The 21,472-nt window shown below is 44.5% G+C and overlaps 1 protein-coding gene across 2 annotated transcripts in view; it reads right to left on the reverse strand.

The window, feature by feature from the left end:
* Positions 1 to 21,472, reverse strand: part of LOC139658382 (signal-induced proliferation-associated 1-like protein 1) — a 46,227-nt gene that overhangs the window by 21,203 nt on the left and 3,552 nt on the right. For both annotated transcript variants that reach the window (XM_071536508.1, XM_071536507.1), the window contains exons 2-3: positions 604 to 2,314; positions 336 to 466 (exon numbers count right to left, since the gene is read on the reverse strand). In XM_071536508.1, coding sequence (XP_071392609.1) covers positions 336 to 466; positions 604 to 2,089 — 1,617 coding nt within the window. In that variant the 5' untranslated portion in view covers positions 2,090 to 2,314. The remainder of the gene's footprint in view (positions 1 to 335; positions 467 to 603; positions 2,315 to 21,472) is intronic.

The raw sequence follows: 21,472 nt of genomic DNA on the forward strand, positions 1-21,472 counted from the left end.
CACCTCTAGCTGGTCTTACTGGTATGAAGCAGGAGTAGAAGTAACTGAGCTATGCACACAGGCTTCGATACAGATATACAAGAGATATACTCCTTGGGCAGGATCAGTGATTATTACATGTCTCCCAGTGGCCAGTTGAGAAATTACAACATTTTAAACACAACATTTTAAAAACACATCCAAAATAAACTTGTCTGCTCTCTTAGGCTACCAAAATGATTTTCTTAATTTTCCCACATTTTAAACAAAATTAGTGGGCAGATACATCCCAGAACAGTCAGGAATGATGTGAAGTAGTATTGAGGTTGGTGTGTAAGTAGGACACTAGGACTGACCTCGCTAGTTCTGAAGATGAGGCGGTAGTTATACTGCTGGCCATGCTCCTTGTCCTCCTCCAGCTTCTCCCTGCGCAAGCTCACCGCCACCGGACCCAGCGCCTCGTCTATCCCAAAGTAGTTCCAGTGCTCTGAGGCAGGGGAGGTGGCAGAGAAACAGACACAATTAGAAAACATCTGTTGGGGGATATTCAACACTACTGCTTTTAACAACAAACATTTATATGCTAATGAGTAAATGTAATGAAAGCAGTTAAATCCTTCTCACCCCTAAGGTAGAAGAACTTCCTATAGTAGTAGGCTCCCAGGTCCACATGCTCCACAATGTACTGCTTGCCCTTGTCACTGAGTGTGCTGGGACTCTCCTTTGGTCCCTCTAGCACTGCTACTCCAGCATTGGTGCAGTGGGGGCTAACAGAGGTTTCATACAAGTTTCCCTCCCCACTCAGGTTGCCTGAGCTACCGCTACCTGCTCCACCACCCATCAGCCCATGGGGTCCGGCCCCACCTGCTCCCATTCTACGCCTTCCAGTGCCATCGGCACCAATCTCGTTGCGGAAGCAGGGGCAGCTCAGCAGCATCTCGCTGCTCTGCTCATCCCCTGCTTCCAAACTGGGGCTGTCCCTGGCATTGAGCTCTTCCTGGCTGCCACCGGGGGAGCTGTAGGGCAGGCTGTGGGTGGAGGAGAGGGTGGAGGTGGCCGAGGCTGCGGCAGCAGCAGACGCCCCAGTGGTGATGTTCTTCCTCTTGCTTGCAGTCTGCCGCGACTGGATGACGTCATTGAGGTCAAACAGCATGCTCTGAACATCGTAGTGGGCAAAGCCTTTCTGACACACCCAGGGCTTGAGAGGTGGCCCCATCTCGTCTGACCGGCCGTCCTCTGCGTCAGACCCTGCCCTGGGGGAGTCCGACTCCCCCCGGACATTCCGAAGTTTACGGAATATTGACTCGCCCCCTGTCTCAGATTTTGTACGTCTCTTGGGGGGCTTATCTCGGTCCTTGACTTTAGGAGGCTGGCTGTCTGTGACATCCTCCTGAAGATCCAAGGTGGCTTGCTTAGGTCCCACATTCAGCAGGTCCTCCAGTCTCTCTGGAGCAGGGCTACGCTGGTCAGCCTTCTCCCCTTGGTAGCCCTTCAGCATTTCAAAGAAACTCTCTCCAGATGCTCCATGCTGGTCTATTGAGGAGGTGCTACCATACTCGCGATGGAGAGGGGACCACTTGGCCCCTGGTGGTGGACCCCAGTCCTCTCCACTGTCCCCACTGCCCTCCAACTCGCTGATAGTCATGTCACTGTTGCTGCGCTGACGGATGCGTCTCTGACGTGGGTTCCTGTGTGCAGGGCCTCGGTAGTCTCCTGGGGCCAGATAACGGTTGTCAGGACTGTAGTTGTTGGCCTGGGCCTGGGTTCGGTTTTTCAAAGTGTTGTGGATATTACGTAGCATGGATGAGTCCTGAGGGCTCATTAAGTGGCCTAACTTAACATGTCCAACAGAGGGCACACCAGGACTCTCGGGCTCCATAGTTGGGTGCCACAGGGGCCCTCCAACGTCCTTTCTCGGGGGCCAGTCAGCTACACGTGCCCGTACCCCCATTTTAGGCACTCCTGTGCCCGGAGGGGGATGGATATTGTCTGTGCGGGTTGGTATAACTCCTCCATTGACCATGCGGAGGTGGCGGGTGTAGAACTCGTCAGTGGCGGGGATGGAACCCCCGACAGTGCGTTCCATGGGTGGGCGCTTCAGGCTGGTCATAACACCAGTGCCAAAGGCTAAAGGCACTCAGCAGGTAGGCATGGATGCCACAGGGGTGGGATGCCGTTCCCTGACTTCATGAGCAGGTTGATTCTCTGAATCAGCGAGTGAAGAGGGAGAAGCAGTGACGGGGCAAGCCCACCTCTTCAGCACTCAAGCATGCATGCTGCTTCTTTGACTGAGTCTGCTACACCACTTGGCACTCTTCAATCCAAACAGAAGATCCTGAAAAACAATGAGTGGGTAAAGAGACTGGAGTAGATTAACAAACTCATCCATGTCCTGAATCCCCCAACTTTCCCTGACAAATAAGAGTGGAAATAGTAAGGGAACCTAAGATGAACTGCAGGTCTTAAATAATAAAGTTGTTGAAATAAGAACCATAGTCTTGCAGAACCAGACTACCTTACACTTAATTGGCTGTGATCAGTGCCCTGTTACCGTCTCCGGTGGAAAGCACAAAGCTTAGTCTAATTACAAACTCTCCCTTTCATTCCTAGAATTAAGCAAGCAAATTTCTTTTCTAAATTTAATCATTTGACTACTTTTTCCAGCTCCCATACTAATTCCATCCACTGCCCACCCTGATCTCTGACCTCAAAATCCTAACAGCTTGATAACAGTTTGATTCTAATCTTAGGGCATTTAGTAAATGAGATCTATCTGTCCATATAACAGGGCATTTTTCATATATAACCTTTCCAAAGGATATGTGTGAGGTCTAGAATTACGATGCTTTAGCTCATATTAGAACATCCAGGACATCTTTACAAATGTGCAGACGTTTCCGTTCTGCAAGAAGTGAGAGGGGATATCTGGATTCCACAAACCTGCCTGCAGAACAGAATTTGGATGGGAGGTTTTTTTTCCACTGACGGCTTTTTACGAGTCAGTGAAAAGTCACTGACATGTTCAATTTCAGATAAGGGGGCCTACTTTTCAAACCAATTTCAGCATAAGCATCTAGGGGAAACATGAAAGCTCAGCCAAATTCAAAATGAGTTTAACTTTGTTTTTTTTTTTCCTTCTTTAAAACCTGAGCAAAATAATGCATTTGCCCTAATCAGTTAAATTCTCCAATGAAAACTGTAAAGTGGCTTTTGCTGGCAATTTAATAAACCTACTCAGAACTTACTTATGTGATAAGCTAGCCTGCATATGAGCGAGAGCAAAACCATAAGGTCTGAATCTATCAATAAATCTCAATCTCTTCAGCTGTCACAGCTCTAGACTTCTCCCTGTCACCAATTCTGGGCTCGTGGCTTGTCTGATGCCTCCTCACGTGCAACTGGGTAGCCAACGTTGGTGAATCATAACACCAAGATGCAGTTTTCTGGATCAAACATTCCAAGCGGAACATCAAAAAACAACAACAACAACACAAAAAAAACAGGATCCCAAGCTGCACATCAAAAAGCAGGGGGGCCCTTTGAAAGTCGTCTGAGAAGTGGGTGAGGTTCCTCTGCCTGGCAGATCGGGCCAATTTGGCAGCAAGACACTAGGGGAGATTAAGGCTCCTCTCTCAGTCAGCCCTGCCTGGCTGTAGCTGTGATCACATTAGCCACTGGCAATCAGCGCACTGTGACGGGCCTACAGCATAGCCACCTTCACACAGCATCCCAACATCAATGTCAACTTCACGCCAACTCACACACAGATACACTACTCGGTGGAAAGGAGACATCCATGTGAACAGTGATTGATTTACTGTTATGCCACTACACTACACTACACTGTACAAACAAATTCTGTGCCTGACATAGTAAATTGTTAATGTATGCCAAGAGTGATTACAAGTTGCTTTAAAAAACAATAAAAGTAATCAAATGGAATGTGAACAGTTGCCAGTAAGAGGGAAAACATACCGTGTAGAGCTGTATTCCATCTAAGAAAGTAGCACATAGTACCCAGTGGCCAACAACATCACCACTATGGCAGAGACTACTGAGAGATGGGTCAAATGTTCCCGTCCCGAGACACAGTGCAGTGCTGTTTGATAATATCAACATCAATTGACAAGTCGGGAATACAGCGCGAGTAAAAAATCTCCCTCAAGTGGTTGTTCAGTTTGCAGAACGCCTAAGGCTAAGCATCCCTACTCAGCTTTGCTTCAAAACATGGAAGGGTGTTTTCTGACAACAAACCTCTAAACCTGTGCATACTGTGCAACAGACTCCCCTCCCGTCAGTCCAATATCTTGCAAAAACGAGCAGAATAAAAGCTTGCTGAGAGATTAACAGGCACGATTCCTGCTGTAAACCAACAGAGTGTCTGTCAAACAAACTTAGTTTTCATCAAAAAGCTGCTCTGATTTAATATAACTCTTTGGAGCCACAAATGTATGAACAGGACTGAAAAGGGTCCAGCAGCTCTTGTTCAAAGTCAAACCAGAAATCATACAGCCATTAATAATCTGAATAATAACCCAAAATTCCTCACGTAGACTTTAAATTTTGTTTGGTATGATAGGTGCGGCATAAACCTTTGATAATAGGAGAACATTAGCGGCTAATAGCAAAGTAAACATTTAAACTGACTATTTTCTTTGGAACACAATTTTCTTTCTAAGTATGTTTGTCTATTCAGAGGAAATGGCGTAAATGAGTTTTTGGGAAAATCTAAAGCATGGTGAGTGCAAACCAGAACTGTTCTGTGGGCGATACAACTTTCCCGTTGGAAACTTTGAAAGACAAAAGAATTGTTAAATGCCTCTATGGTTGAAAGGCTGGAAACAATAGCTATATGTATGTACATACTTTATTGACAAACATAGATGAATAATTCTGTGTAATGACTGCAGAAGGAATATATTCTGTATATTTTGTACATGTTCATCTTGGTATTGTAGAATGCGGGATTAGTCAAGTAAGTCAAAAAATTATATTCCAACTGCATGCTTTGGTTCATTTGAAATCTTCAGTTGAAAGAAATATTTTGCATGTAACCATCACCATTGTGAACTTCCATCTGTCACACAACAAAGGTTCCTCACTAGCCTATATACTCTAATGAATGGGCACTGAGCCATGGGGGCATGAGAGTGGGGAGGAGAGAGAAGCTTTAGTACTGTTTGCGGTCCATAGTCCAGTCCCAGATCCTGAAAAACAGAGTAGATAGAGAGGACATGTCTGGAGCAGATTAATATAATTTGTGCTACTAACACCTTATTAGTTAGTTTCCCTAATATGAATAAGAGTGGAAATAGCAAGGGAACCTAAAATGGCAGGTCTAGTCCCAGAGTGCTGGGCCTCATGCCCTCATGCTGACGAGTGTCCACAGGGACAGATAAATAGAACCGACACACACATACACACACACACACACACACACACACACACCAACACAACACACTGGCACCAGAAAAACAGAAACCACGGCCTTTAATCTCCTCACTGATGGACATGCACACAGAGGACCGGTTTCATGGTGCTGTCAGATTAAGAGGGAGAGTGTGACAGACAGATTGAGAGAGTGTGTGTGTGTGTGTGTGTATATGTATGTGTGTGTGTGTGTGTGAATTAAATACAAATTTCTGCATGTTTTCATTCCGTACCTAATTTTAGGTTCATACATACAGAGAGATGTGTATGTGCGTGTGTGTGCATGTGTGTGTAAGACAGTGAGAGAGAAGCTGAGGAGGAAACGGAGTAAAAATAAAAGATGCTAATGCCACAGTCTCCCTCCCACCCATCCTCCATCCATCCCCAGGACAGTGAAGCGGTGTGATTTTTTTTTTTTCTTTTTCACGGGTCTGTGGGACATGTCGAGACAGTTTGAGCCTGTTGACTAAGTGAGGTTAACTTCCTGTAATTGGGGCTCTGACCTCCCAGCTGCTCCAGAGGGCCCGTCGAGAGATGAGCAAGGCAGCGCTACAGACGGAGGGCGGGTGATATCATGGCGTGCCTCTGAGGAGACACAATTTGTTGTTAGGGACGAGTCTGGGCACCGTGCTCCGCTAGAGTAACATGCCCCTATGAGGGCTCAGCCTGCATGTTTTACAGGTGACTCAGTCAGAAAGAGGGCCTTCCGAGACTTTGTGATGAAACACACACACACACACAAACACACAGCAATATCAAAGCCACCGCGGAGGATAGACAGCAGTCAAGCAGGATAAGCAGTGAAATGAATCACAAGTATGTTCAAAATATGAACCTGGGCGCTTCATTTAGTGTTTTATAGCTGACTCACAAAAATCAGAGCAAGTCAAGCAAATCAAGCGCAAGAGAACAAGACCTGAGTCATCCTCTTGGGGCACAGCTTGGGTTGCTAGAGGATTTCAAAGCCAGGGTCTCCTAGAGTTAGACCCTCTTACGTCAATTAGCTGAGCTGGCTTGGCTAGCCGGCATCCCAGAGAGAAAGGACAACATGCTTGAGGTGTGGGGGGTGAGACCGCCCTGCCCGGTTCCCCAGACAGAAAGGGACTGAAGTCTCCCAGTAGACTGGGCAAGTGTTTCCAAAGCCCTGACAAAGGAGCCGAAAGATTGCCCTACAAGCTTGTAATTACTGCTTGGTTGAATGGGGCTGAGGGGCTGTTTGGCTGACACCAGTGGCTTTTAAATAGGCATCCCTCCGTTTATCCCACTGGCTCTCCCTGCCTCCTAGTCTTTCCCTGCTCCAAGGACTGACTGGGCTGTTGGGCAGCAGGCACAAAGTTCCCTCTGTCCTGGCCTGGCTAAGACCGGGGCCCCATTCCAGCACAGAGGAGCCTTTGAAAATTGCCTGGCACGGGAACCTCGCTATGGCTATGTATATGAGGCCTGCCAGGAAAATCGAATGAATCAGAAGCAAGGGGAGGCAGAGAGATAGAGATGAAGCGAGAAGGAGAGAGAAATGGGAAAGAGAGTGGAAGAGGGGCATCAAAGGACTAGGAGGACGAGATCGTGATGAGCACAGGAAGTCCAAAGAATGGCCCAGCTGGACAGAAAGACGAGGCAGCGGTAACAGGCCGGGATGACATGGTGGCTTACAACAAAGGACAGAAAATTATTTGTACCCTGTAGTGCGTGTGTGTATGTGAATCATATCAGGACCATGCTAGCAGTTCTGTAATCCACTGACTCACTGCTGTATAATCTCCCTCTATCTCAGACATGACAAGCACCTGGTAAGCAACATGACATAACTGGCAGACGAACGAGATCTGAGGGAGTGACACAGGAAAAAAACGTTCTTTCTGGGGAAGCTTGTATTAACAAAGACAAAAGCAGAAACTAAAGGCTGGAGTCAGACTGCAGTCAAACCTCAAACTGTTCCACAGCGAGCGAGCTTGGCCACAAGGTCGTGCACCGGTCAGACAGAGAATTATAGCTTTGGAAGAGAAAGATTCCGCAGCAATATATAGTAAATCCACTGACTCCTACACCACTTCCTTTCCTGTAATGGTGGGAGTGTTGAGGAGTGAGGGGTAAAGTGAGGTCTCTACACCTCCTCTGCGGCTGCCTATAAGCATAACAGATGCACGGGAAGTAACAAAGCATCTCTACGGCTCCCCTCTCTCCATCTGCCTCTCTCTCTGTCTGTCACTATCACTCCCTCTGTCTGCTCCCTCTTCCTGTACGTGCAGCTGGCAGAGAACCAGGCACAAACCTGTCTGATTGAGCAAACCTGAGAACCTGACACCTTCAGAGAAAAACAGGCATGCCTGCTGGCAGGCAAACGATACTCGCATCATCCAACCGCGAGCCGAGCTTCTGGAATTTCACCAATTTCAGTGGAGGAAGTGATGAACGTCTGTGTAAGAGGGGAAGAGAAAAAAAAGGGCATGTTCAGGCAAATTCTGAGAGAGAAGTGCAACACTGTGACTGTCCAAGGAATGATCTGTTCATACCAAGAGTAAAACACTTTTCTTTCTCTTTAAAGTGCCTACATCTGTGATAACTTTACAACCATAGGCTTGTCTTGTTTCTCAGCTGTCGACCAATACTGAGAGCGTTCATCTAGGGGAATGCTAGTTTCAGATGAAGTAGCACACCACCATGAACACTAACTGGAGCAATGAATTGCTCACCTGACCACACATGTGATGCAAACACATATAGTTGAAGCACTTCAGAAAACACTGGTAGCGTATCTACATCTCATCATCACCACTGTTCTGTGATTTGCTCTGCTCTGCCCTGACTCTGGCCCCCTCGCTATCAGTGCAGCACAGTTCAGTGAGTAATGGGCATAGCTAACCACTGGCAAAGTGAGTTTCACTCACAGCCCTACACAAGAAGACAGCTCTGGAGGAGTGCCAGACTAGATTCATTGACATTATCTCCAGCAGGGTGTCCTCGAGCCTTCCTCTCTTCTTATCCAAAAAGAACTCACATTTTTATGTGGGAGAGACAGCAAGATAAATGGACACTTGAAACACTTCACATAGTTTTAAGTTAGTAATGGTAAACTCATTCCTATTTCCGATGACAGTATTTGTGGGTGGGCCAGGAGTTTGACAATGAAAGCCTGTGTCCTACTCCTAGAGGGCCATTCACTTCCTCTTAAAAGGTAATTGCACTGCTAACAGCTTAGGTGGTCTCCTTGTCCGGAGTGAAACAGAACTGCTATGATCTGATCTGATTTGACAACACCCCGTCAAACCAAAAAGCTGACAGCAGACCACGAACCTCAACAGGCTTATTCCATTAATTTACAGTGTGAAAAGCCATCACCAACATTCGTCACAATAATTCCACAACTTTATGGTCCATAAATGCATGAGTCGATTGAGACAAGCTCGAGTTGGTTTAGTGCCTCATATTTGACGTGGGGTTATAGATGACTTGCCTTTACTGAGCGGCTCAGACGTAGGCTCGTCAGCTTTTAAAAGTTGTGTGGTATAAAGAGCAATGGAGGGGAAGCGGAGTGCTGGTGCCTGAAGTGGAATGTGAAAAATTCTAATGAGGTGGCTGCCTGGCTGCCGAACTGCAGCAGTGGGGAACTGCGATTTAAAAGTGGAAGTCTGCTCTAGGCTGCACTTTCCCTCTCCCTGCCCTCCCTGCCTGGCTTTCTGTCTGCCTCCGACCCTAGGACTCCATTAGAGACAGTGAGCTCCTGATGCACATGGACAGGTACACGCAGAGACAAAGACCCAGACACACAAACACATGCACACGACAAAGCAAAACCCAGAATAAACACCAAAATCTAGAGACTCTAAAAGAAGACAACACGATGGATTTGGCTCATCAGAAAAAACTTAGAGAACTTAAGGGACCAGAATTATTTTAGACTGGGACAAACCAAGCTGTTTTTATCTGCAAACATCAAAGAAACAGAACAAAAACTTAAGAATGGCGCTGTTCTATTGGTGTTAGCCCCCAGTCTGCCCCTTGAGATTTTATTTCCACAAAACTCATCTCAAACTGTGAATACTTTTCCTTGGAAACCACAGTTTTGAATGTAGGTTATGGTCTTTGTGCAGGGTGCAATCAGGGCTAACCCAGGCCTAAAGGGGGCAGATGAAGAATTTGATTTGCCTCCCCAACCCCTCTTCTTTTTGTGGTTGTGAACACATCATTCACAAACCAGATTTAGCACTGTAATATACAATAAAATACAGAAGTAACACGGTGGTTGTGTTTGAAAAAAAAAAATACAGTACTGCAGATTTATTGCATTTTAAATGACAGAAAACAAAGTTTAAAAATCAAATCAGAACTAAAAATAAAACCGTAACAGTAAAATACAGTACAATACTAATTTTATGTAAAGTAATCAACATTGTAAGCTTACGTTTTTTACTGCCCTATAGCACAAAATGACAATAATATATGTATCTGCGGAGGATTGATAGGGTTGTTGATCAATACCAGTGCCTCAATCTCATTTCACCAGGTGCTGAAATTCTGGAGTTTCAAAAATAACAATCCCAAAAAACAAAGCTGTTTAAGATACCTGAACTGACTCTTCTCAAGCTACAACTCCAAGTGTTTTGGAGTAGGAGCTATAGGGATAAATGACAGTATGCTGTGTCACAGTAAAAATATAGAAACAAATCTACCTTATGAGACCATTCACTTTTAGCTAGAACATTACTGTATGGATCTACTAGGAGATATGTGATACAACTGCAAAGATGCTATTAAATTACCATCAAACAAAAACACAGAAAAAAATTGTTGTGTATTCATTATACTAAAAGGTGACAAAGCCAAAAGTTTACCCAGTCAACCCCTATTCCACCAAGACTCTCTCTCTCACCCAATCACGTTGTAGTGATTGGCAGTTGGGCTGTTGCCATGCTGTATGAACATCCACTAATTGGGGAGGGATAAGCGATTGTTTTAAAATAAATACTGTCAGAAAATGATGCTTTCATATCAATAGGTATAGATTACTAAAAAAACAAAAATTTTTCTGGATACACAGGGCCTCAGGAGTGAGGCGAGATGCGGACACACACACTCTGCGTATAGGGAGGGGCAGGGCTGGGTGAATTCAGCACCAAAAAAAAACAATCCATAAACTAGTTTCTTAGCTTGTGTTTGTGCCCATCTCTAGTTATACTTTCCTCTGAGGGTGGCCTGCTATGAAGTTTTTTGTCACATTGTTACTGAATCCTGTTTTGGAATAATCAGTGTCCTTGGGTGGCTGGAGCTGCAACAAATCAGAGAAAACAGCCAATTGGGGTTCATTGAAAAGGCAAATGTACTCTCTCACATCTAAAAAAAACACAATCCATGTTTAGGGTGAGGGATGCCACAACTCGCGCAGATGCTTCAAAAGACATCTGGAGGTATTAAATATGACAAGCCCACCTCTATCCTCCTCCACGCAGAAAACACATTCTGACAACCATTTCCATACAGACACACTGCCAAACAGCTTACCTTTTCTCTGCAACCTACCATTCCCTCCAGGTGAAAAAGATTCATGATTTATGTGGGAATTTTTTTCCTGTGACATTCTGAGAGGGAAAGCTTTGAATTTCAGAATGCCAATGCCGCAGGCTTAGCTGAATCTTTTTCAATTGTATTATTATTGGTGTGATTGACTAACTCCTGGCTCTTGGGAACTCTCTTACCTCAGCGTCTCCCACCTCTCCCTCCCTGAGAGGAAACGTCTTTGATCCGCTATTCCCTTACAGTAATTAAGGTTGTAGTAGAAGTAGTAGTTGTAGTTATAGGATTAGATACATCAGCTATTAGTATTAGTAGTAGCACTAGTAGCAGTGGTTGTAGTTGTGGCTGACTTGCAAAATGTAACAGGAAAAAAAAAATGGAAACAGACTAATATTATTGCAATCTATTGTGCATTATGTGTAAAACTATATTCTGTAACGTGTGTTGTTTAATGTTTTATGAATTTCCTTCATACCAGTCATTTGTTAAAGAAGGAACAGACCTAAAGAACATTCAGCAATAAGATGTACTGTGTGTAATATGTGTGAAATATTCTGCATTGTGCCATTGTGTTATATTCTGGGTACACTTGAACAGCAATCTGCTTCCTTTTCCACACAATTAACATTTTTATAGACATTAATGTTATTGCAGTATATGTTTTATATTTGACACTGAATCACTATAGTGTCTTTGAGCATTTACAATACAGAGCCTTCAGCAGTGTTCTGTCATGGTGCAACAACAGACATGCTTTACTACTTTGATGAGAAAAAGGAAAATAAAGTAGACATTATTTACAGTTGAGGTCAAAAGTTTACATACACTTGTAAGGGACATGTATGTCATGGCAGTTGGGGGATTTCAATGAATTCTGCAACTTTTTCTGTGACAGAATGATTGGGAAAATGTACCTCCGTCATGAAAAGACATTTTCGTTTGGCCTTCCCAGAGTCCTGACCTCAACCCCATTGAAAATATGTGGAGTGTCCTGAAAAGACGAGAGAACCAAATTTGTTTGCACTCTACCAATTCTGCCAAGAAGAGCGGTCAAAGATACAACCAGAATTCTGCCAGAAGCTTGTTAATGGCTACCAAAAGCGGCTGATTGAGGTGAAAGGGCTAAGGGACATGCAACCAAATACTAGCTGTGCTGTATATTTTTGACCCATTACATTTTGTTAAATTTTCAGAAGACACACAATAAATTTGTTAAACAAACTAAATTTGTGAATGTTTTTTTTGAGAAAGGAAGTGCGTTTTCCAATCATTGTGTTACAGAAAAGAAAACAGCTGCAGAAATAATTGAAATCCCAATACTGCCATAATATACATGTCCCTTACAAGTGTACATAAACTTTTGACCTCAACTGTATCAATTTCTTGCATGAAAAGCAATTTAGCCATAATACTACAGTGATTCCTGTATGACATCTGAATTAGAACCTTTGTTGAAATGCCTTTATTTTGCTAACAGCAAAAGAAGTTGATGCAATCCTGAGAAAAAACAAATCTATGGAACCTTTGGAGGCGGACTGGTCAGGAAACGTATTGTGAACGTAGCAGCCACAGAAATCTCAGGATACCTTCTGGAAGAGCATCTTAACGGGCCAAAGAAGGCGCAGATAACCCAAAGATGTTGGAACATTACTGGAGGGAAAGGACAGTCAACAGTCTCATTTGGCGTTGCCTCTAAGCAGGCCATCAAAGCAGAACAAGAAGCCCCTCTACAGCTTCCCACCTCAGCCCCCTGGGGACAACTGTCATGTCAATTATAACTTTAAATGAATACTCCACACATTTCATTGGTGATTTCTTCACACTGGCTTTGGAGGCTGGCTTTAAGTTGTCCATCACAACATTCCAGGAAGCCATCTCAAAACTCCTCAGCTTTGCTCCTGTGGACTCTCTGGCCTTCATCAGAGCAAAGTCAGGAAAGAAGAATTCCAACTCTTGCAAAGCTGTTGTAAGAAAGGTGGCTGCAAAGTTTGCTACTAAACTGGATGTCAGAGCCGGCCTAGATGCCACTGCAAAACTCACCTATGCTCTTTCAGATCGTTATGCCACAAATTTGGAGGCAAAAGTGGTTACTTCAGCTTCATGGTATGAGATGGCCATTGAGATTGCTGACGTGCATTCTGCCAAAGTGGAGCAGGATCACACTGGACCTCAACCTCCCACCTCTGCATCTGTGGACGTTCATGCTGAACCATCTGCACAACTAAAAGAGGTTTGCATTGCTACACTGAATGACTTGGTCTCAGGCAAAGCAGACCAGGAAGCTGATGCACAGCTTTCTACCTCTCCTCTGGATACTCTCACCACAAATATGCTGTTTCATAAGAATTCAGCATATTTCAAAAAGGAGGATTTCTGCAAATTGGCTCCTGAGCTTTCTATTACGATGGTTGCCCTAGCAATCCCAGAAGCCATTGCAAGACCTCTGAGTTCTGCTCCAGTACACACTCTTGCCACCCACTCTGGAGCTGTAAAGGAGGACTCTGTGTCTTCCAGACTCAGTGTGTTGGATTCAGACGTTTCCTCTAAGCAGGCCATCAAAGTAGAACAAGAAGCCCCTCTGCAGCTTCCCACCTCTGCTGCCCTGGGGACAACTGTCATGACAATAATGACTTTAAATGAGCACTCCACACATTTCATTGGTGACTTCTACACACTGGCTTTGGAGGCTGGCTCTAAGTTGTCCATCACAACATTCCAGGAAGCCATTTCAAAACTCCTCAGCTTTGCTCCTGTGGACTCTCTGGCCTTCATCAGAGCAAAGTCAGGAAAGAAGAATTCAAACTCTTGCAAAGCTGTTGTAAGAAAGGTGGCTGCAAAGTTTGCTACTAAACTGGATGTCAGAGCCGGCCTAGATGCCACTTCAAAACTCACCTATGCTCCTTCAGATGTTTGTATCTCCACAAATGTAGAACAAAAGTGGTTTCTTCAGCTTCAAGGTATAAGATGACCATAGTGATTGACATGCATTCTGCCAAAGTGGAGCAGGATCACACTGGACCACACCCTCCCACCTCTGCACCTGTGGATCTTCTTGTCTCCACACCAGCTGAAAATAATGCTCTGAAAGCAGTCCTTGGTGAGGAGGAGGAATCTGGAGCTCCTGAAGCTGTGGCCACACTGGGTGAGTTACAGATATTGTTGATGTGAATTACACAAACCATCGGATATATTTTCAAACAGAGAAAAGTAAGTAATAGCCTATATAGAAGAACAATGATGCTGTTAAATGTGACAAAGGTAAAACAAGAGAAGATGTGAATAGGGAACCAAAAAATTAGAAAATATATCGCCACTATTATTCTTTTTCTTTTGTTTTTCCAAAACAGATGGAACCAAGCCCAAAAATACCAAGAAGAAGGGAAAGTTCAAGGCATTTTTCAAGCGTCTCCAAAAGGCACTGACACGTTCCATCAGGACCTCAGAGGCCGATCCTTGAGTACACCATGATCCCTTTATCAAGCAAATAAAGGAAAACATGCATATGCAACTGTGAATTTCATTTCTACTGTTCATATAATATCAGTTGTTCTTACTGAAGAACAGCTGTGAAATTATCATTTCTGGTGAATTTTATGGGGAAAATACTTAAGACTACTGATCAATAAATCAAACATGAAAATCACAAGATTTGTAAACAGTTGATTAAACCAACAGTTCAGAAAGTCACCACTAAACCAATAGTAAATTATATTTTATGCATGCTAACATTATTAATTACATTATATTATTGATATTGTCTCTGCCACCTAAGATCTGCCTCCTAGCTGGGTCTGTTTCAGACACATACACTCATGTGATACTGTTGTGTATAATACTGCCACACTGCCTGTATCTCGCTCTCTAGAGGGCCTTGTTCACATGTTTAGGTCCAGTCTCTAATCACCATTGAGTGCCGACAATAACAACAGCAAAGAAAATATAATTATTGGTACAAAAATCTCCCTGATTGGATGAATTCTTCCAACAAACAGCTTAATGCTTGATTCTAGAGCATTTTCCCCACTAATGTCCCTATAAAGAATGGTCTTTTGTGCACTTGCTCACTGCAATGGAACCTCAAATAAATAGACTAGTTTAATCTCCATCAAGATCTTTACACATCTTGAGTACACCTGGGACACAGGCCTATTTGTAAAAATCAAGAACTAAATGCTTTTAGACCACTTTCTATCTAAAGATCAGCAGAAAGCAGTTCAAAGGTCATATATATTTAATGACATGGTGTAATAAACAGCTGAAGCTAGTGTGTTTTCCATGAGAAGCCTTATCAACAGTACAGAAGCAAGCAACTATGCAATGGAGAACACCATGTTTTTTAAAAATTGATCAGATCCACTTCTGTCAGTTGCCAATCACCGCGCCTCATGTGAAGGGAAAAGTAGCTGGTGCTCCGTGCGTGGTAACCATAGAAACGCACAGCTGTGTAGTCTACAAGATGCTGCTAATGACAGCTAGCTAGCTAACATTTGCATATGTTTACATAGCCATATAACAACTGAATTGTAATACACTGAATTGTTGTACATAGCCTACCTCATACATCCACTCTTGCACCACACTTCGGGCTCTCATCAATGTCCCAGTAGCTGCTCTGTTTCTGCTTCTCATGCCATGACAGTTCCTATTAGAGGCTGTAGGATAACTCCCACCTCGGCAGTCTCTCATTTGGAATTATCAACTGTAGAGCTATTTCTATTACCTTGGAATATTTTTACCCCTACCATCATAGCTAACAATGCTGTTCACAACCCTTGACCAAAGTTTGCCTTGCTGGACTGAGCAACCGGGCCACTTACATTAACCCCTATGCAATGAGAGCATTTCCCAGCAGTGTGCCTTGTTAAATAGGGCAGTGTGGGCTGGGACAGAGAGAGAGGGATTTGTAGGGACAGTTGCTTTCTTCTGTGCTCCCTACAAAAGGTAAATATCCCCTTCGAAAGAGGGCTGAAGCTAGAAAGGCAGTGAACCTATTTGTTACCAAACAAATACCGCCCCTCTCAGCCTGGGGCTGGCATACGACTATGTGTGTGCTCAAGTGTGTGTGTGTGTGTGTGTGTGTGTGTGTGTGTGTGTGTCTTGGGATGAAGTGGTCTCCATCAGTGGAGGATTAAAATAGAAGGGATGCAAGTGTAGTAGCAGTATAATTAACACAGTGTTGATGCGGGGAGGAGGGTAGAGTGAATAGTTTGTGCATCTGCATCCTATAATTCAGCCTCTCCATGTGCCAGAGGACGGGGGCTGGGGCTGAGCCTGGGGGCCCGCCAAACACTTCCTAGCCTGCTATCAGTTCTCGCTCAGATCACAGTCACTCACCAGCACAACAAATCAGAGGGAGCCTGCAGTGCTGCTAACACATCTAGTATGTATGGATGGACTCATTTTGACTGCTCTACTGGATCAATGTCACGTTACTACCAGTCGAGCTGTAGGAAATTTTGAACAGGGGGAAATAGAGTGGGGCATCGGGCGTCAATCAAAATGTCAATTAGATCTGCGCATTTTGATTGTGGGACGGCTGGTGCCGGAGATGAGATGTTTCAGTGTGTGGCGTGCGCTGCCTGCTGCACTCTCATGCCCGGGGCTGGAGCAGCTAGTGGTCACACACACACTCCATGCCAGAGCACAGCACCCTACTGTGTGCATGTGTGTGTCCATTAGTGGTTATTGGTCACTTGCCCAGTGCCAGTCCAAGCTGGGCCCATGCCAAAACACCCATTTACTCCTATGGCCCGCAGCTACTAACAGTGAAAACACAATGGGGACACTCAATAAGTTTCCTGAAAATCATCACGCTTAGAGAAAACAAGCATGCATGACACACGCAAATATCCTTACTGGAACGCTTAATCACGTGGCCCTATTATTCCTATTGAAAAATCAATAGTCAATGTTTTTTTTTACATGCAAATAACTTAACTGTATCATACTCAAATGAAAGTTGAGCTGTGAGTTTTGGGGGGGTAGGGCCACAGAGAGAGAGAGCAGCAACTCAGTATCAGGCCTCAGTGGCAAACTGTGTATGAGCAGCAAGGTCAGTCGACAGTGACCTGACAGATTCTCTCTGCAGAGGTGTCAATATGGCAGAGTCCTGCAATGTTTGGAAGTCATCCACTGCCCTGTCCCCTCACATCCTCTGCCCGGTTACGCAGGTAAAATACAAGCAAAATCACAGAGGACTAAGAAAAAACGAATGCTCATTAGACCAGACCTAGCACAAAAAGTGAGAATAACCGTGTTATTTTTAATTACAAACTCAAAAACAATCAATTCACAGCATTACTAAATGAAGTCTTTGAAGTATATATCATCGCCTATGTTGACTGTGTGTTACACCAACATTGCATCTGTTGCCAAAACACAGATGCAATAAGTGAATGCTCAGATCAGATAACAGACTGACGGGGGAAAAAAACGCTGTCTGCTACAAAGAAATGGATAGTTCTCAGGGAACTTGAAAACCACAATCCTGGCTCATTGTATTGCTGTGAGATTTCGCTTAAAGAATGGGATACCTTGGGAGAATGACATGTCGGCTTATTCTCCTTCATTGTGACGGGGGCTGTCGGGGCAGGTTGCGGCGAGGTGATGTGATGGGAGAAGAGCTGATGTGACGGTTTGAACAGCCAGAATGGAAAGGGTCGGGAACCCACTGAGTAAACATATGAGAAGCTGCCATGAGCTCCGCTGCATTCAACAGCACCAGCAATAGCCAGAGGTTGGTCTGGCTATATAAAACATCCCCAGAGAAAGTAAATCAAATCTATCAAAACCCACAATTACGAATTCTACTATTTACCAGATCCATTTATGCCTTTGTCATCTGAATACCTTGCTTATAATGATTGAAATCACATCAATTTTGTTCACTGTCATTAGTCAAATTGATCTATCAGCCGATCACCGGCCTACTGACCAACAAATAAACCTCTTCAGCATTCGAGGTAAGGTACATAAACTGATTGATTTACACAGCCGAAGAGGGGCAGCCCTAATTGGATGCATTTCAAATGAACAAGGATTCCCCATGGAATAATATCAATGACAGAGGAGCATGAGTGTGTGTTGCTGAGAAACAATGGGATCCTTAGCCCAGAGTGAGGCAGTGCAGAGGAGAACACAGCCAGCCTTCTTGGAAGGCCAGAGTCAAGGTGAAAGCTTCATTAATATCCCCTCACATTGGCAAAATAGCTGCTCTGCTGCTGCCAGACATCAATTGCATGACTACTGCACAAGATGTGCTCTAAAAAGATGGGATCTTTTAATTAACCCCTTCAAACCTGCATGAGACAGAGAGAAAGGTAGGGGGTTAGGTGTTAAAATGTCTTTTAGGAAATATTCTGAAAGCTAGATGGGCCAGGTAAGCATTTTAACAAGTTTAGACAATGGGCTGCAGTGCTGAGGACAGGGGAAAAGCTTCAGTAACCCAGGGTGAGTTGCCAAGAGGACCAGCACTGTGAGAAGGGGGGAGGCAACAGAGGAAGGGCCTATTATCCTAGCAAGAAAAGTCAGGGGAATTCACTGCCATGTCTCTGGAGGAGCCAGGCTGACTGTGTTGTCCCCTACAGCATGGAGGGCAGGCTAATTCCCCAACTGAGGATTCGATGGAAAGCACAGGTGTGCCTCAGTGATCAGTGTTCTTTGTCAGAGATAGCAAACATTTTGTGAATGTGCTGTGCTGCATTGAAGTATATTGCAAAAATGTTCTGCATACTGGTTCACACAACTCAGTATTATCACATTCAGCCTTGGCCATTGACACATTGTATCTACAGTAATCCTGTGGACACAGTGGAAAGACTTGATGCGGACACAAAATCCACAACAGCGTAGCAAAGTTGTACACGTAAACCATTTCCAGTCATTGATTTTGGCACGTGTCCAATGCATGGCCTGCTGCACTTCCAGTCCAATTATATTCAGTCAGGCCGCAGAGTTAATCAATTCATACACAGTCATTTGGACTGCGATAATTCAGCTAGTGTTGCATAACAGTGGTGCCCTGCTATATCACAGTCCGTGCCAGAAAGCCAATGTGCAAACCTGCACAGCGCGCTGCTGCTGGCCTGCACTGCAGAGTTACTGACACACTCCAGCCAGCTCTGCAACTGTGGCCTAGCATCTTTCCATACTAGTCCCACATAAACCACATCTCATTTTAACTAGCAGGTGCTATCAGGGTGCAATGCTTCCAATATTCTTATTTCTACAAAAATGCCAAAATACAGACGGACCCCACTGATGTTGAAATGCACCACAGCAAAAGGCAAGCAGATTAACATATACTTTATTAGGCAGACAACATCAGACAGTTGTCCCACTAATTCCTCTGTTTTAGTCTTGGTTCATGGATGCGGAGTGAAGCGGAATGCAATTAACACGCCCCTCTTATCCCCCCGGCTGGCAATAATCAGGACTTTGCATCCCCACAAGTCACGGAGGAGGAAAACATGCTGAGTTTAGACTGGAGCTCTGTGTGAGCCCTTCATTTGCATCTTCTGGAGCGTGTCTCTACCTTGAGTGTGGGCACTCTCTCTCTCTCTCTCTCTCATACACACATACACACACACACACTTCTCCCCAAAGGGTGACCATAGCCACAAATGAACACAGAGCTGCACACACATGCATGTGTGCACTTCGCATGCACACACACCAAATCCATGAATGTAAAAAAACAATTCTAATAAAAGTTTCTAGGGTCCATTTAATATAAAGCAGAAGCTGAACATCCAGCACACACCAGCAAACCAGGGTGTGCACAGGTGCAGGTGTTCTCTTTGCAGCAGCAAATAGTCCCTGGTGGCCTCCTCCTAATCAGCATTCAAGGCAAGGATGAGTACCACATAAACACTAGGCCTCCTGTTACACATGGCAACGACATCACAACACATCCTTACCTCCTCCTCAGCAATAATGGTGATGATAACCATGCTGAACTAAGCACTACTTCAGGGAAACGGTCACACAGAATCATTATGACATTATGACTATTATTCAACAGCATAATACTAGGCAGTATCTGGTCAAAAAGCCTAACATCCCCAGCATTCAACTTCAAGAGCTTCCACATACATGTAAACCAGAAGCATATGCCTAACTTTATATTTATGACGAGGGGATGAACTGCTAACAGAGACATCCGTTAGCTTTTGGTTTCGGCCGCTGATATGCATTTCTCCTGTAGCGAAGCTGCAGCCAGGGTATCCAGGAATACATCAATGAAATACACAGGAAACAGGCAGGGAGAGAGGAAAGGCTGGGAAAGCAGCCATGTTTGTTATTAGGCGGCCCTATCTGCCCTCTGCACCTGGTGCAAAATGGAAAAGTTCAGTCTCTCATTGTCACACATGTTAGCACAGTCAAAACCACAGTCTTATTCATCAGTGTACTTTGATATTGTATTACCTAATCATCCTTTCTTATCAACCTTAATATTGAGTTGTTTCTATGCTCTTGTAATAAGAGTGAGGAAGCAGTACTGAACCACTCCAATACAGAACAACTGCATATACTTCGCAGTGGTATAGGGGCGTTTCCATATATACATATACAGCAGTCAGTCCACCTGCCTCCAGTCTTTGTTTCAAAAAGTATTAATGTCATCTGAATCCAGGATAAGGAAACCCTCGGTTCACAGCGGTCTCATTTTTCCTTCCCAGCTTTGCCAAGGGTAGAGCAGGAACTCGCAGGGTGGAAATGGATTCCCTGGTTCCACAGCAGAGGATGTGGAATCTTGGAGCAATATGAAGAGGGATTTCTGAGTCGCAGTACAGGAAACAAAGCACAACAGAGAGAAAAAAAAGCAAGAATGCTTTCGCTGTTTTAGGGAATGTTCGGCAGGCTTGCTTAGATAGCGTATCTGGGGTCTGTCTGTAAATAGCGTGTTCGAGCGAGAAACTCGTGCGGTGCTTTGTTGTGCTACTTTTGGATTCCACGTGGCCGTGCGCCTGAAAGTAAAGAAAACAGTTGTAAACGTGCATAGGAATGAGGACAAGCTGAACAGACCTGTCTGCGCATCGAGGATCTGTATTGAGCTCAGCCATGACCAAGCCCTCATGCATTCCTGCCTTCTTCTCAGATTTCTGTCCACAGGAGGGACAACAGTAAGCCTTTGTGGTTTTGTATGGGGAAATATTTCCACTACTGCCCACATTGGCTCTGCATGGGGCGCAGGCCTACTCCGCTTGATGTTTTGATTTTACTGGGAGGACGGTCCTGTAATCCGTTCCAGAGGGAGTGCATAGGCCAAACAGAGAGACGGTGTAGCAACTGACAGACGTGTCGAGACAACACCAAGCACGTCGTCACTATGTCAGTGGAGATAGCCTGCAGCAACACATCATCATCACAATCCCAGATTTCATTATGGAAAGTTTTTTTTCCATGCTAGGGTTTTTTTTTTGTTTTTTTTTAAGCTAAGTGGTTGTTTGTCAAACTGTTGTTTTTTTTCCCTACATCTTCCGATCTCTGCCGAATGTATTACTATTTTCGGCAGTTGTGAGGTTTGAAGGGAGCAGAAAAGGGGAATTACACA

This window comes from Centroberyx affinis, unplaced genomic scaffold (assembly GCF_046629955.1).
Source record: "Centroberyx affinis isolate AG114_WGS23_722 - 3 ecotype Tasmania unplaced genomic scaffold, CSIRO-AGI_Caff_v1 ptg002885l_1, whole genome shotgun sequence".
In the NCBI taxonomy this organism is placed as follows: domain Eukaryota; kingdom Metazoa; phylum Chordata; class Actinopteri; order Beryciformes; family Berycidae; genus Centroberyx; species Centroberyx affinis.